Genomic DNA, 14,724 nt, shown 5'->3' with positions numbered 1-14,724 from the left:
TGAACAACTTACAGATGCTCCAAAGAGGCTTTACATAAACAAGTAAACAAAGAATTACAATAATCCAGACGAGATGAAACAAATGCATGAATGACAATTTCTAATTCTGAGCCTGATACAATGGACTCAGCTTAGCAATGTTTCTCAGGTGATAAAAACAGGAGCAGACCAGAGATTTAGTCAGAGCTGAGTCAAGAGTTACACCAAGGTTCCTGACAGGTTTGGCAAATGTAGCAAGTGGGCCCAAGTTTGTGTATCTTTATGGTGATCTGTTGATAATCTAATCAGATTTCAATAAGCAATGTGCTGTTGATGAGGAAATTATATTTAATCAGGTTTTGTGTATAAAATCAATCATGTTATTGTTTTCACCAGCAGCCAGTCGCCGTCCCTCGTGAACCTGGTTCTGCTGGAGGTTTCTTCTTGCTTGAAAGGAGTTTTTCCTTCCCGCTGTCGCCAAGCTCTTGCTCTTGGTTTCTCTGTGTTATTATAGGTCCTTACCTGACAGCACATCTCAAACTGAAGGCTGCAGGCCAAATGTAGCCCACCACATTGAGAGCTTCTGCATGATTGTCTTAAAATAAGTTTACTGTTTTCTGCTTAAAAGCGTATCAATGCATTTTAATTGTTTGAATCCCAGTGCCCCCGGTACCAGGGCGAGAGGGAGAACATCTGGTTTAACGTGATGTATTGCCAGATCTGTTATTTAAATATAGGTATGTGTGCCATCCACAGAAATGTCAGAATCTCATCTAAAAACTCATGAAACCATTTTAACTTGGTTGATAATTGATGCATCATAATGAGAGTCAGATGTGTTTCACTCAGTAATCAATAATTAAACTTTTGTTAAAGACGAGAAAAGCACAAGGGAAAAAAAACCTATACACAGCAATCATGAAACATGTCTTTAAAGTGAGAACCAGTGAAAACAAAGACCTTCATTTCATTATTTGATTATCCATAAAAGCAGAAACCACGGACAGGTGATCAGAGGTCTCTGCTCCTCGTCTTGTTCGTCTGAAGTGCTCGGCTTCTCTTTTTTGGATCTAGTTAAACTCGCTCTTTGTCTCATCAGCGTTTTGTGGGTGGTGTGGAAAAATCGACGTGTCTTATCAGCTCCCACGTTTAGATGGAGGCACGCTTGACCAGAGGAACCAGTGAACCTGCACGGCTCTGCTGACTTCATCAGCACGGAGGTCAAAGGTGCTGATAACCATCTGCACCCATCATGCTTCATCAACTCCCCCCACGGAAAACCTGCTGCCATAAAAACGGCAGCACTTGAGAGCAGCCCCTCACCTGAGCGTGGCCCTGAACACCAGGAGATTTATATTTTATATGGGAGCTTTGGAGAGTTTGGGGGAGTTATGGAGACTTCCGCATCAGCAGTGTGATTTCTTTTTCAGAAAAACTGAAATAAGTTTTTCTGGAAAGTTTTTAAAAAGGTACAAAAATGCCCATAGATGTGAAACAGGTGCAAGGTTTATATTTCATTTGTCAGGAGGTTCAACAAAAACTCGGGTGTGTGAATTTTCAGGCTTTGCTCACTCTTTTCTCACTCTGTTCCCAGGAAACAGAGAGCAAGGTCAGAGGTCAGAGTGAACTGTCTGCTGTCTGAAGCTTTGTTCTTGTGTTGTACACAGTCTGATGTTCTCATTCAGGGCAGGGATGAAGAGGAGGAGGAGTAAAAGGTTCTTATGAAGCCGCTCTACCTGAGCCTCACTCACAGCAGCAGCTGCTCTGTGTGTAAGCGCTTCCTGTCTGATGCAGTGTGAGCGATGCAGGTGAACCCGGGGTCAGGATCATGTTCAGGGACGAAGCTCCTGCTGAATACAGAACTCCTCATCTTCATCACAGTATATGATATGAAGCATGAAGCTCGGTATCAAGGAAACATCCTGCAGCCTCATCTGTCCTCTGCACAGGTCCGAGCACCATCAAAGGGTAAACGTGTCCAACCCCCCACTCTAACATCATCATCCTCAGGTGTTTAACTCACTTCCTGCTGAAAACATTTATCTAACAAGAAACACAGCACAACGTTTTGTTACTGCACACATTTAAAAAGCACGAGAAGAAGTGACGTAAGCTGAGAAACACCAAGTCTAAGGGCAGGGTGGCATACTGGGCAGCCAATCACAGCAATGAAGGGAGGCGGGGTTAACTGTCAGTATGGTGTGTGTGTGTGTGTGTGTGTGTGTGTGTGTGTGTGTGTGTGTGTGTGTGTGTGTGTGTGTGTCAAACCTCAAAAAAGATATTTAGTGTGAGTTCCATGGCCAGAGTAGAGGTCAAAGGTCACACATTGTGGGATCCATACGACTCCAGTTTCATTACAACTGGATGAAGAGTTTCTGACAGCGATCTAAAAATGAAACCAATTTTCACAAGATGTTACCGTTTCTGGCTTTAATGAAGAAGTTTCGGTCTGAGAAACAAGAGCAGCATAAAGTAAACCCAGCCTGCAGTCCGAAGCTTCGCCTCCAGCTTCACTAACAACCTCATCGTGTCAGAGATCAGAGCCGGTTCTCTGAGATGATCAGCTGATGCTGTTGTTTCTGTCGGTCAGATCCTGCTTTGAGCTCAGCCTGTTTTTAGGTATCGAAGGGCAGTATTAAAAATAGTAGCGAGTGTAGTAAAGCTGTCACAGGCCGATGTTCCTGCTTCATTCACTGCTGCCACAGTGACCGGGGAACAGTGTTTGTAGGAGGCTAGGCGACCTGATTTCAGGGGTATTCTTCACTAATTATACTCATCCTCCCGCAGGAACATGTTTCCATACAGTCAGGTCGCTCTTCATCTCAGCTTCAGTTTGTTCAGCTAATTGTGGTGCGTCGTTTACTCCAAGGAGTAACCTCAAACTATACCACGTCCCGAGGGAGGTGCGGCTTATTGTTTGATTGGCATCCTTTCACATAAATATGTGGATGCTAACCGAGCATCAAAGTCACACTTCAAGCTGAAGAAGGAGAGGAGTGCAGAAGAGGTGAGGAAGAGCGTTTGGAGGTGAGGAAGAGCTGGAACTTTCAAAGGCAGATAATGTGTCAGTGAAACAATCCTGTGATGTTTCTCAGAAACTTTTTCATCCACCTGGGCTTTACCTGAAAGTGTGTCACAGGGCTAACAGTGTTATTATGGGAGGATCATTATCTCACCCGCCCCCCTCCTCTGGATGCCCCCTCCTGTCTTTTCTGGTTGCAGTCGAGTTCTGGTTCCCACACCGAGGAGCTTCATCGTTCAGACTCTCTGTCCCTCTGCTGCTTTCTCTCCCTGCCGGGTCAACCTCAGCGTCTGAAGGGCCAACGCCACACCCAACAGGTAGGTGAAGAGCAGCATCTATCTCTGATTTGGATTAAAACGCCTGAATCTAAGCCATCATAGATGGTAACCCTACCTTAACCTTTCCTCATGCGATGGTAAACTTTTTCAATTTCAGCTGGAATAATTAATTTGTTTGCTCTCTAATTGCCAAAAATGTAATTAAAAACGAGATGCATTATTATCTCCCGGGGTTAGGGTTGGGGATGGTCATTACTGACGATAACTTAGACCTCAGAGAGGAAAGAGATAATGAAATACAGAATGGTAATAGAAATACTTCAGAGGGCTAAGTCACCCTAACTTTGGAGCAAAAAAGTACTTGGGTCTAGGAAAAATATGTCTTTTATGTCTGATAGAGTTATTATGTTTTCTGTCATCTGATTTTGAAGCCTTGGGAGAACAGTTAGGGATTCAGATTATCATCAGTGATGAATATTGCCTTGATTACTCTGCGGACATGGCAGCTGGAGTCTCAGTGCCGCTTATCTGATGTTTGATGTCCATTGCCTGGGATGAATTGTACTGTAAATTCTCCAAAGATGAGTTTGTGGTCCCAAAGTGGGAAGTACACACAGACCCTCACACTCACGATCAGATGACAACATTTACGTCACTCGTACCCAAGCAAGATCACAGACGTATAATTGAGGCTTTTGATGTGACAGGGTTCCCCTCTCAGCACCTATCAGGTCATAGGTGTCCCGTCTCAGGTTGGGGCAGTTTGTGTTTCAGCCACATGCTGTGGCACAGGCACAGTTTTAGAAATTAGATCATGTTACCTCTCAGATGAAATCTCACACATTAATTGGGACCTTGCATTTTTTTATGTTAAAAGATATTTAGTTGTTTCGAAGTAGGGAAATAATTCTATACAATGGGCTGGATATTAAACAAACCCAAGTACCCAACTCCTCTGGCGTAAAACGACCAACACAGTGGAGAATCCAACGAACGGCACAGAAGAAAACATGGCTAAAACAGCTCAAAGATGACATCGGAGATCGCAGAATAAATCTCGACGAGACCAGGACAATCGCCAACAATCGCAATGCATGGAAACGAGTTGTGAAGGAAATTCGACAACCACTGGCACCCACAGCAGCGTATGGGCTGAGGAGTTGATCCAGGCCTGGTGAAAATATAAGAAGGTGGATCCTTGACGGAAGCCTCAGTAATGAGCCAGTGCTTCAGTGCTGGTGAGTTCTGAAACCATCTTGGTTCACGAACCTAGAGACATCATGCTTCCATTTTTCATATTTTCAGCAGGATGCAGCGCATCAGGGAAAGCATTCACATTCGCACCATGAAGGCCAAGAGAAAAGTGGAGGAGATCTCTAAAGAGGACGTCCAGGCCTTCCTGAAGAAGAACTCCTTTGTGCTCTTCACAGTTGGAGCAGTTATTGTAGGTATGTACACCTGCTGCAAAACAGAGACATCTCTTCAGTTTTGTAGTTGTTAATAGGAACGTGCTCTGACTGCAGGAATCGTTCTCGGATTCGCGCTGCGCCCCTACAAAATGACCTATCGAGAAGTGAAGTACTTCTCCTTCCCTGGAGAGCTGCTGATGAGGATGCTGCAGATGTTGGTCCTGCCTTTGCTGATCTCCAGTCTAATAACAGGTACAGTGCACAGCTCAGTGGTCATCCTCCAAGTTTGGAAAAGAAATGGTGACCAACCAGTCAGAAAAGTGGTTTGTAACTGTGATGGCGACAACTGCTGTAAAGTGTCATCAGCTACGTTCACCTTTAACCTCGGTATGATTTGTTATTAAGCTGTTTCCTTAAAACCTCTTAACATCATCAGCAAACCGTCAGGACTTTGGCTGTTACCTCTAAATTAGGCCTAAACGCTTTGTTGGTTTTACTAAGCTCCCTCTGGGTTAGGTGGGGTTTGGGTTATGTTAAAATCATTTTCCTAGCATTTTCACCTCAAGAAATCTTTGAGGATTGTGAAAATCTCTTTACATTACAGGTAAGCACTGATGGATGGTGTGCATTACTGTGTGACTTCACAACATAATCACTGTACATGCTGGGCTGTAATAACCTGACAGACACAAAATGTAGTAATTTTCACACCATGAAAAGATCAGCAGTGTCCCAGCTGAGCTGATGGAGGTGGGTCAGAGGGAGGTCGTCCCTACAAACTAATACTCACTGAGAGTCAGCCTTCAGCCCGGTCTGGTGATGAAGAGGTTCCCACTGATTCACTAACAAAAGAGGCAAAATTGAACTTTTTTTTCTGCTGTAACCAAGCATCGACCTCCAGGGTTGGAATATGTAGCTGAATTCTAAGTCAGTCATTACCATTAACCATTAATACTAAAATAAGTCATCCCTCTCCTCTCTCACTGAATACCTGTTTTTCTCTGACAGGATTTGTTTTTTAAACCATCAAATGTTCATCCATTAAACTCATATGTTGTTAGACGATTAATTCATAACATTCCTACTATGATCTGGAAAAACTGTGTTAATGATCAAACATATCCCGCCCTCTTTCCATCAGGAATGGCAGCTTTGGACAGCAAAGCCTCAGGAAAGATGGGCATGAGAGCCGTGATTTACTACATGACCACAACCATTATCGCAGTGTTCATCGGTATCATCATCGTGCTCATCATCCACCCGGGAAAAGGCTCTAAAGATGAGTTTGGGAAGCAGCAGACCATCGAGCAAGTCAGTCCTGCCGATGCCTTCCTGGACCTGATCAGGTAGCTACAACAGTGATGCAGTCACAGTTTTAACTGAAGTTAGTCCACGCTGTCTCAGAATGGCCTGTTTTCTCATTTCAGAAATATGTTCCCACCAAACTTGGTCCAAGCCTGCACGCAACAGGTGAGCTTTATCTTTTATACCTGGTAAACTAGCTCCTGCAGCTGTTATCACTGGAACAGAAATGTTGGCATGTTAATCTCTCCAGCTGGATCATAGATCGTTTATTCCAACTACATGTTGGTGTGTACAGAGTGCTTGGAAATTTCAGCTGAACAAAGCTCAGTCTTTAAGCACTGATGAAACTTGACATGCTACTAGTCTTTTTAACCTGATGTCACCCTGAAGCTCTCACTGGGTCTGAAATTTTCCTTCCTGCCAACTCCAGCTCACTGAACGATTACAGCTCCAAGAATCTTTCAGCATGAACCCGAAATGAACCCACAGCTCGCTCCTTTTCACCTCTCACCTCTTCTTCACCCTCTCATTCACATAGAGATGCTGAGGTGCAGAAGTTTACCTCTCACTGGTTTCCAGGAGACAACAGAACAGCTCCAAACATGTCAAACTCAGAGCTTCATCTGACAAAATCAGCAGACACAGAAGTGAGACGATGGCTGTGCTGTGATTTCAGGTCCATTCACATGAATGTCTCACTTTATACAGCCTCCCTGACCGTGCCATCAGGCTGAGCTGGTATGCACTGCAGTCAGATCCAGCCTGAACATTAAAGTGACGTACACTTTTAAGTGAAAGCACTGAAGATGACTTTACCAGCAGTCCAAAAAACACTTAGCTTTGTTTAAAAAGTTTCATTTAAATAATTGACATTTACATTCATGAGAAAAGTTAAAGAACTCTTCTTGCTCTTCTTCACCACTCTCACACTGGCTAATGGCGCCGTACGACAAAAGTGGCCTCATATCCACTGATGAAGCTGCTGGTTTACTGTTGTTTCTGCAGGTCGTGCACCCCTCGATTTTTGTAACCTGGCATGTTTTGCTGCTGCTGAAGCAGCGGGGTTGAAGACACGCGTGTACAATCATGTTTTAATGATCCATCAGTGAGAGACTCCGAGATTCATTGATTTTACAGAGAGAGACAACTTCTGGTTGCAAAAAGTTTCTAAATAAAAGTTGTGCAGATGTTGACGGTGGAGAGGTTTTTGTATAAGAGCTGGTCTTGATTATCAGTAGATCAGAACCAAACCACGCTCACTCGGAAGAGGAACCTGATGAGAAATTAATGCTTAACAGGGACACTCAAACTGGAGTCCATTTTTAATCCTGATATGAGATAAAAAAGCAGTTAGGGGCAGATTTTTCCCTCTAAAAATTAAAACTCTCTAAACACGGGTGCACATTAACCAAACTCAAACCCCAGAGGGTTTACTTGTGATGGTGAAGAAGGGCTTTGAATAGAAATTATAAATCTTACTGATTTTTTTTTCTCTTCTAGTAATACTTCCTGAATAACGTTATCTCCTGGTCTCCTGGAAAAAACGGTCATGATTTGATGGCTAAGTCTGAGCTGTAGACAGGCTGATGTTGATGCTGTTTAGACAGAGAATAGCAATCAGTTCAAATGGTTTCTCAATAAATATTGATCAAATATTCGCAAAGAAGAAATAAAATGCATCGTTTTTGGTTACTAAATGATGGTGGACGAGACAACGTCAGAGTAATATTACTGCGCCTATTTTTAAAACAATATAAACACTTTTAAGCCATTTACATCTAAACTCTCTGATTTGTTGCGTGCTGAACTGTTCCGCTCGTCTAACCTTATTCCTTTAATTCTCCCATTCTCCAGTTCAAAACCAAATATGGAAAACGAACAGTTCATGTGACGGTGACTGTGAATGACACCCTCTTTAACTCAACCAACGGCACCCAGGAGACCATGGAGATCACAAGAGAGGAAGTTATCCCGGTGCCAGGTCAAGTGAACGGGGTCAATGCTCTCGGGCTGGTGGTCTTCTCCATGTGCTTTGGTCTAATCATTGGCAACATGAAAGAGCAGGGCCAGCTCCTGCGGGATTTTTTTGACAGCCTGAACGAAGCCATCATGCGCCTGGTCGCCATCATTATGTGGTAAAACATCTGAGATTTCACTGGGAAATGTTTTGAATAAAAAGCAGTTCCCTGTCCACCATGAAAGTTATCTGCAGTAACGCACCACTCTTCACTTCTTCTCAGGTATGCCCCCATTGGCATCTTGTTCCTGATTGCAGGAAAGATTGTGGAGATGGACGATCTGACCCAGATGGGTGGCCAGCTGGGCATGTATACCATCACGGTCATCATCGGCTTGATGATCCATGCTGTTCTTATTCTGCCCACTCTTTATTTTGTCATTACTCGCCAGAACCCCTTCATCTTCATCGCAGGGCTCCTGCAAGCTTTGGTAACGGCTCTGGGGACCTCCTCCAGGTGAGCAACTTCTACCAAACTTCAACAAATGGAAGTTTTGGTGTTTTCTATTGACAGAAACACCAAAACACACCAATTTTCTTTTTGTTCATTAAATATACTTTTGCCAGAGAAGATGAGCCAAGTTACTCAAAAGACAGAAATATTTGACCTTAACTGGTGCATTCTAGTTGCAGTCATTGTTGTAAACAGCTGTAGTTGTAGCTGTAGATGTAATGGTTGATGTAAGTTGCGTTGGTTGGTTTCGTTGTCTAATGAGTGAGCCAAATGTGGCTGAAACTTAAAAAACTACAACTAAGATGGTCCAGTTTATATGGACTTCAGGTACATGTAAACTGGATCGTTTGGGTGAAACTCATCTTAAATAATTTCTGTCAATCACACATTAATTCATATCTGAGGGCCCTCAAAGATCCAAATAAATGTCTTCCATCTCACCATTTAGTTTTCAGGCTTTAACTTTGTCAAGGTTTGTTCATGTTTGAGGTTACTTACAAAAAAAGTATACTATACTCATAAATATGCACTGATTAGTCCGTAATTAGATTTTCTGACAAAGTGATCTGTTCTCATAAACTTAAGATTCATCTGTTACGTAGGAGCGGGCACCGGTTTGTGGAAGCTGTGGAAGGACATCTCCCGTTTTTGTGGATGTGGTTATTAGATATATGATCCTTCCATCTCCAGACAGCTGAAAATGAGTCAGCTAAACAAAAACAGCTGCTTCTAACATCATGCTAGCTAATGTTAGGATCAGATGTACTAAAAATGACACTTTCCTTCTAATGTGCTCAGCGTGCAATAAGTTTAAATCTACTGCAAAATCTGTTTCACTAACAGCAGCTAAAAGCAGTTAACAGAAGCTAACAGCAGCTGACAGTAGCATATCCAAAGCAACTTATCTCAGTATGGCCGTCATTGTTCAGAGGTGGTTTAGTTGAATAGTTGGTTAACTGGTTGTAGGTGGTTGGTTGCAGTTTTCAGTTTAGTTGACATGCTACATGCTGTAGGGTGTGTTGTTGCTGTTCAGTTGCAGTGGTTTGGGTAATGTCAGCAGTTGTTTTGCTGCTGTAGTTGCAGTAAATGGTTTAGTTCCAGGAGCAGTACGTAGTTGCAGCTGTTGTCGTAGATATATGAGCTGGTTATTGTTCTGTGAAAACCTCTTTCTAAAACACGATCTTGTTCTTCTTGTTGACATGTTCCGTTATTTTTACCACATTTATTGTTTCAACTAGAGATGTCTGTAAATGAGGCGTAAAAAATGAACCCGCTCTCGGTGCTGAGCACTATAATAGTGTGTCTGAAACACTTTTGTCTGTTTCTCTGGATGCTTTAAAATCCTCCTCCTCTCTGCTATCATGCAGCTCGGCCACGCTGCCAGTCACCTTTAAATGTCTGGAAGAAAACAACAGAATCGATAAGAGGATCACTCGCTTTGTGCTGCCCGTGGGCGCCACCATCAACATGGACGGAACCGCACTGTATGAAGCATTGGCAGCCATCTTCATTGCTCAGGTCAACAACATGGAGATGAACTTTGGACAGATTATCACCATCAGGTAACTAAAGTCCTAACAGGCGTCTTCATACTCAAACTCTGTGGATTTATGTCTCTTTCTCCTTCTAAAAGTATCACAGCAACTGCAGCCAGCATTGGTGCTGCCGGCATCCCTCAGGCAGGTCTGGTTACCATGGTGATTGTGCTGACCTCCGTCGGACTTCCCACTGATGACATCACTCTCATCATTGCAGTTGATTGGTTCCTGTAAGTACCTTCTTGTTGGTAATCACTGTTGGTAGACCAGCTCACTCATCATGTAAATGTAGGCAACAAGACCTTCACAAGTGCTGATCTTCATCAGCACTTTGTTGTGTTTGTCTTCATCGCCGGTGGCTTCACTGTTTTAGTGCTTAAAGGACCTCCGCTGTGCTGGTTAGACTCCGATTTATCCCACAGATTCCAGTTTGAACAGAGAGTCTTGGTGTTTCACGGGGCTCTGTACTCGGACCATTACACATGCTTCGCCAAGACCAAGGCCTTTAAACACAAGGCCACTGGATGGCTTTGGAAAATGTGAAGGAAAGCATAGATTTTGGACTTTTAACAGTATTTTCATATGTTTTACAAGTTTCACAGCCTTTCCTACTGATATGGCCATTCATACTACACCAAAGTATCTAAGTAAGAGATAAACATTATCAGAAAACATCTTGTTTTTCACCATCTACGATAGAAATTTCAAATTTATATTCAATTCAATTGTATTCATATCATGCAAAATCACAGCAGTTGCCTCAAGGTGTTTATGATGGTACTAAAGACAGAAAGAAAGAAACTACGAAAAATGTTGTATTTGATCACTACAGCTCACTCTGGGCAATCAGCTAGCAGAACCTTCTCTGTTGTTTTACCCATTTAGTTCTTACAATTTAAGCTGCATTGTGGCATATTTCTTTCATTTTCTACGGCCACTTTTATTTATCATGCAGAAAAGCAGAAAAACTGAGACATCCTGTTAAACTTACACTTCTTTTTCTTATACTAAAATATTTCAGGCATTAAACGCGCAGGTAAACCTCCTTACACTGACAGAAAGGCGAGTTTCACTGGTGTGATCCATTTAAAATCAAAGTGATCCATCAAGTAATGTGAGTTAGACATCCTTACAGTAGACGACATTAGAAAACATTGCATACACATACATTCAATAAAGCTACTGTTTAACAAACTGTTTAATGAACAAGATCAGCTTTGTGGGATTTGAGTACCTGGATGATTGGATCCACAGGGAGGTTAGTGTTGATGTTACCTTAACAATAACATTATTTCACCACTCTGTAATCAGTAGCTTTCCAGAACCTTCGCTTTTGAAACCACTCTTTTTCAGTGCTAATGTGAAAGGAGTCTTATCAAGTATAAACGCTGTTGTGTAAAGTACCCGTACATGAATTATCTCTCATTTAAAGGTCAAATACAGCTCCATGTCTACAACCACCTAGTGACACATTTTTCCCGCTCCCATGAGTCTCGCTCCACATCTTCCCTTTTGTATTAAATATTTTTGCAGTGAGTTTTAACATAGAAACATAATTAGGTTTCCCAAATTAATCGTTTCAATTAGAATACCCTTCCCTGAAATTACTCAGCTAACTGGGGTAATAAGAAAAAACTCTGCTCTAACTAGGATGCTTCAGGAGGACTTTCCACCTGGAACAGAAGGACGTGAAGAGCCTGATATGCCAACTCTGCTCAGTTATCCTGGTTTATGCCACAAAGTCCGAATATCTATCGCCCATCCATTCATCTGTCCATCCAACCATCTATTCAATTCAATTTAATTCAACTTTTACAGCACCAAATCACAACAGTTGCCTCAAGGCACTTTATATTGCGTTATTAGTAGTAGTATAATATTTTACAATAATACAAAGAAAACAGAGAAAACTCCAACAATCATATGACCCCCTATGAGCAAGCACTTTGGTGACACTGGGAAGGAAAAGTTTTAACTTCCAGCAGAACCAGGCTCAGGGAGGGGCGGCAATCTGCCACCACCGTTTGGGGTGAGGGGAGGAAGACAGGACAAGGACATGCTGTGGAAGAGAGCCAGAGAGTAAAAACAAGTATGATTAAATGCAGAAAGGTCTATTAACATTTGATGCGTAAAGAAGAAACACTCAGTGCATCATGGGAATCCCCCAGCAGCCTGGTGAAAGTTTTAAGCCTAATCTTAAAAGTAGAGATAGTGTCTGTCTCCTGAATCCAAACTAGAAGCTGGTTCCACAGAAGAGGGGCCTGAAAACTGAAGGCTCTCCCTCCCATTCTACTTTTAAATACTCTAGGAACAACAAGAAAGCCTGCAGTGCAAGAGCGAAGTGCTCTAATAGGGTGATATGGTACTACAAGGTCATTAAGATAAGATGGGGCCTGATTATTTAAGACCTTGTATGTGAGGAGCAGGATTTTAAATTCCAGATTTTACAGGGAGCTAATTAAGTGAAGCCAATACAGGAGAAATCTGCTCTCTCTTTCTAGTCCCTGTCAGGACTCTTGCTGCAGCATTTTGGATTAGCTGAAGGCTTTTCAGGGAAGAGCGAATAACGAATTACAGTAGTCCAGCCTAGAAGTAATAAATGCGATAAATGCATTAAGTACTTTTTCAGCATCACTCTGAGACAGGATATTCCTAATTTTAGAGATATTGCACAAATGGAAGAAAACAGTTCTACATATTTGTTTAATACGTGTATTGAAGGACATGTCCTGGTCAAAAATGACTCCAAGGTTCCTCACAGCGTTACTGGAGGCCAAGGTAATGCCATCCAGAGTAAGAATCTGGTTAGATACCATATTTCTAAGATTTGTTCAGCTGCTATGTTCAGCTTTTTGGTCTGTGGTTGCTGTTTTTATACCCTAACCAGAAAACCAGCTGGCTCTCAGACCAACTGGTGTTCTCCGTGTTTTGCTGTTTGCAGCTTCAGACACTCATACGTCTGTGTAATGAGAGCGTATGGAAGCCTGCAGGAAGCAGAAAGTTCAGAGAGGTGTGCAGGACGTTTGAAAGTAGGCCAATCCTTTCACGTGCTCCGCTCTGAAAGCTCATTCACAGACTGTAGACCTGTGATAAAGATTAAATCCACAAAGTTCCAGAAAGCTTAGTGTTTCCGAACAGGAACAACCTCTGCAGCATCCATTTCCACAGAATAAAAACTGTTTATTCTGCTTTCAGCAGGCTTCCAGAACACAATTATTGTTTTATAAATCAGGAGATTAATGAAGGTGTTTCTGTGGATCTTTTAAAGATTTCTTCCTTTGAATGGACAGTCTGAAAGCACACGTGCTCGCCCTTTGTGTGTCTTTGCCCTCTGACCTCTGGTTTCTTATAGGGATCGTCTGCGCACTACCACCAATGTCCTGGGCGACTCGATTGGCGCTGGCATTGTCGAGTTCCTGTCCCGACACGAGCTCCGCAGCAAAGATGTGGAGATGGGAAACTCAGTGCTGGAGGAGAAGGAGAGAAAGAAACCTTACAAACTCATCTCCCAGGACAGCGACTTCGAGAATGACAAACGCGGCCACAGCGAATCCAACATGTAGCTCTGAGGTCGGCAGGTGCGCATGTAGGGTTCCCGACTCCCAGAGCGGGGACCGGATCTACTGTCATGACTTCACATCGTGGCTTTGTTAACATTCCTTTACTGGTCCATCCCAGAGGCCAAAACCACATCATCCATCAGTGTGTCACATAGTTAGCTAGTGTCCGACTTGTGTTTGCTGCTCTAATTACAGGCTGGGCGTCGGCCATATAAAAGGACCCCCAATAAAAGGAAGTGGGGACAAAGCTCATCTGTTAAACTGAAAAATATAATCACACTCTGTGGTTTCAGTCACAGACTGTATAAAAAGATAGAAACAGTCATCACTAGTTTGACTCTAGACCTTCATTAATCTCACGATTTATTAAACACGACTCGGTAATAAACCATTCACTGAGGTCAAAGGTGAAGGGAGGAGGAGGGGCATATCAATACATACATCTGTGAAACAAGAGTTGCTCCCTGTTGGTTGTTACCAAGAATGAAGTTCCAATCTTTTACATATAGTCGGTGATTTTGACCTAATTTAAAATCCTAAAAGAGTTGCTTTATCTTCCTGACTTTAGCATACTGATATTGTGATTATTATTATTATTTTATAGCTTAGTGATACCGCCTCATGCACACACCTAAACCTTTGCACTCTGTGTGTGAGTCAGCAAGACTCACTGAGGTTTTTATAAAGTGCTAATGTACGTTAGACATGAAACATAAACGTGTTAACGTTAATGATTTCATCATAAAGCTGTAAATTGGTGTTTTGTTTATTCTGACTTCAGTGAAATAAACAGAGCAAATCACTTCCTGTCTGTGTCCTTTCATCTGAAATATGGAACATGAAATAATAAAATCTGTGTGGTATGAAATACAAAGGCTGCTTTGTTTGCATGCGTGTCAAATGAAGTGTGTCATGCACATTGAGGGTTTTGGAACAATTTGCAAACCGGAGACACAAACTGACGATCATGAGGAAGCTCGTAACTAATCAGGACGAGCAGCCGGCAGCTATAACAACTATAAAAACATCTCACAAACCTTCATCTGTGGCATATTTTTGGCTTTCTGCTAAATGCTTCTTAACTGCTGCTGGGTGTGTTGTAAAGTGTTGTGTGGCCCTCGTTACACCGACTCTCATTATCATTAGAATAAAGCACTGTATG

General features: G+C 42.5%; 1 protein-coding gene across 2 annotated transcripts; it reads left to right on the top strand.

The window, feature by feature from the left end:
- The first annotated feature begins 2,946 nt into the window (after positions 1–2,946).
- Positions 2,947–14,364, top strand: LOC146705255 (excitatory amino acid transporter 1-like). Of its 2 annotated transcripts, XM_085462899.1 has the most exons (11): positions 2,947–3,006; positions 3,202–3,318; positions 4,585–4,727; positions 4,803–4,940; positions 5,830–6,034; positions 6,116–6,158; positions 7,848–8,128; positions 8,234–8,467; positions 9,832–10,026; positions 10,098–10,232; positions 13,355–14,364. In XM_085462899.1, exons 3-11 carry the CDS (start codon positions 4,589–4,591, stop codon positions 13,563–13,565), a joined length of 1,581 nt encoding a protein of 526 aa, XP_085319025.1. In that variant the 5' UTR covers positions 2,947–3,006; positions 3,202–3,318; positions 4,585–4,588; the 3' UTR covers positions 13,566–14,364. The 2 variants fall into 2 exon arrangements, with proteins under 2 accessions (XP_085319025.1, XP_085319026.1); XM_085462900.1 differs by lacking the exons at positions 2,947–3,006; positions 3,202–3,318 and adding an exon at positions 4,072–4,469.
- Positions 14,365–14,724: the final 360 nt, after the last annotated feature.

This window comes from Copadichromis virginalis, linkage group LG7, assembly GCF_057382275.1.
Source record: "Copadichromis virginalis isolate Kocher_CV1m ecotype Utaka linkage group LG7, C_Virginalis_male_GT1.1, whole genome shotgun sequence".
In the NCBI taxonomy this organism is placed as follows: domain Eukaryota; kingdom Metazoa; phylum Chordata; class Actinopteri; order Cichliformes; family Cichlidae; genus Copadichromis; species Copadichromis virginalis.
This window is presented reverse-complemented; position numbering and strand designations above follow the sequence as displayed.

Bases quoted from the DNA above. Each gene is read 5' to 3' on its own strand.
- LOC146705255 (XM_085462899.1), top strand. From the start codon at position 4,589: ATGCAGCGCATCAGGGAAAGCATTCACATTCGCACCATGAAGGCCAAG. The intron at 4,728-4,802 runs GTATGTACACCT...CTCTGACTGCAG, and splicing joins AGTTGGAGCAGTTATTGTAG to GAATCGTTCTCGGATTCGCG. The intron at 4,941-5,829 runs GTACAGTGCACA...TCTTTCCATCAG, and splicing joins GATCTCCAGTCTAATAACAG to GAATGGCAGCTTTGGACAGC.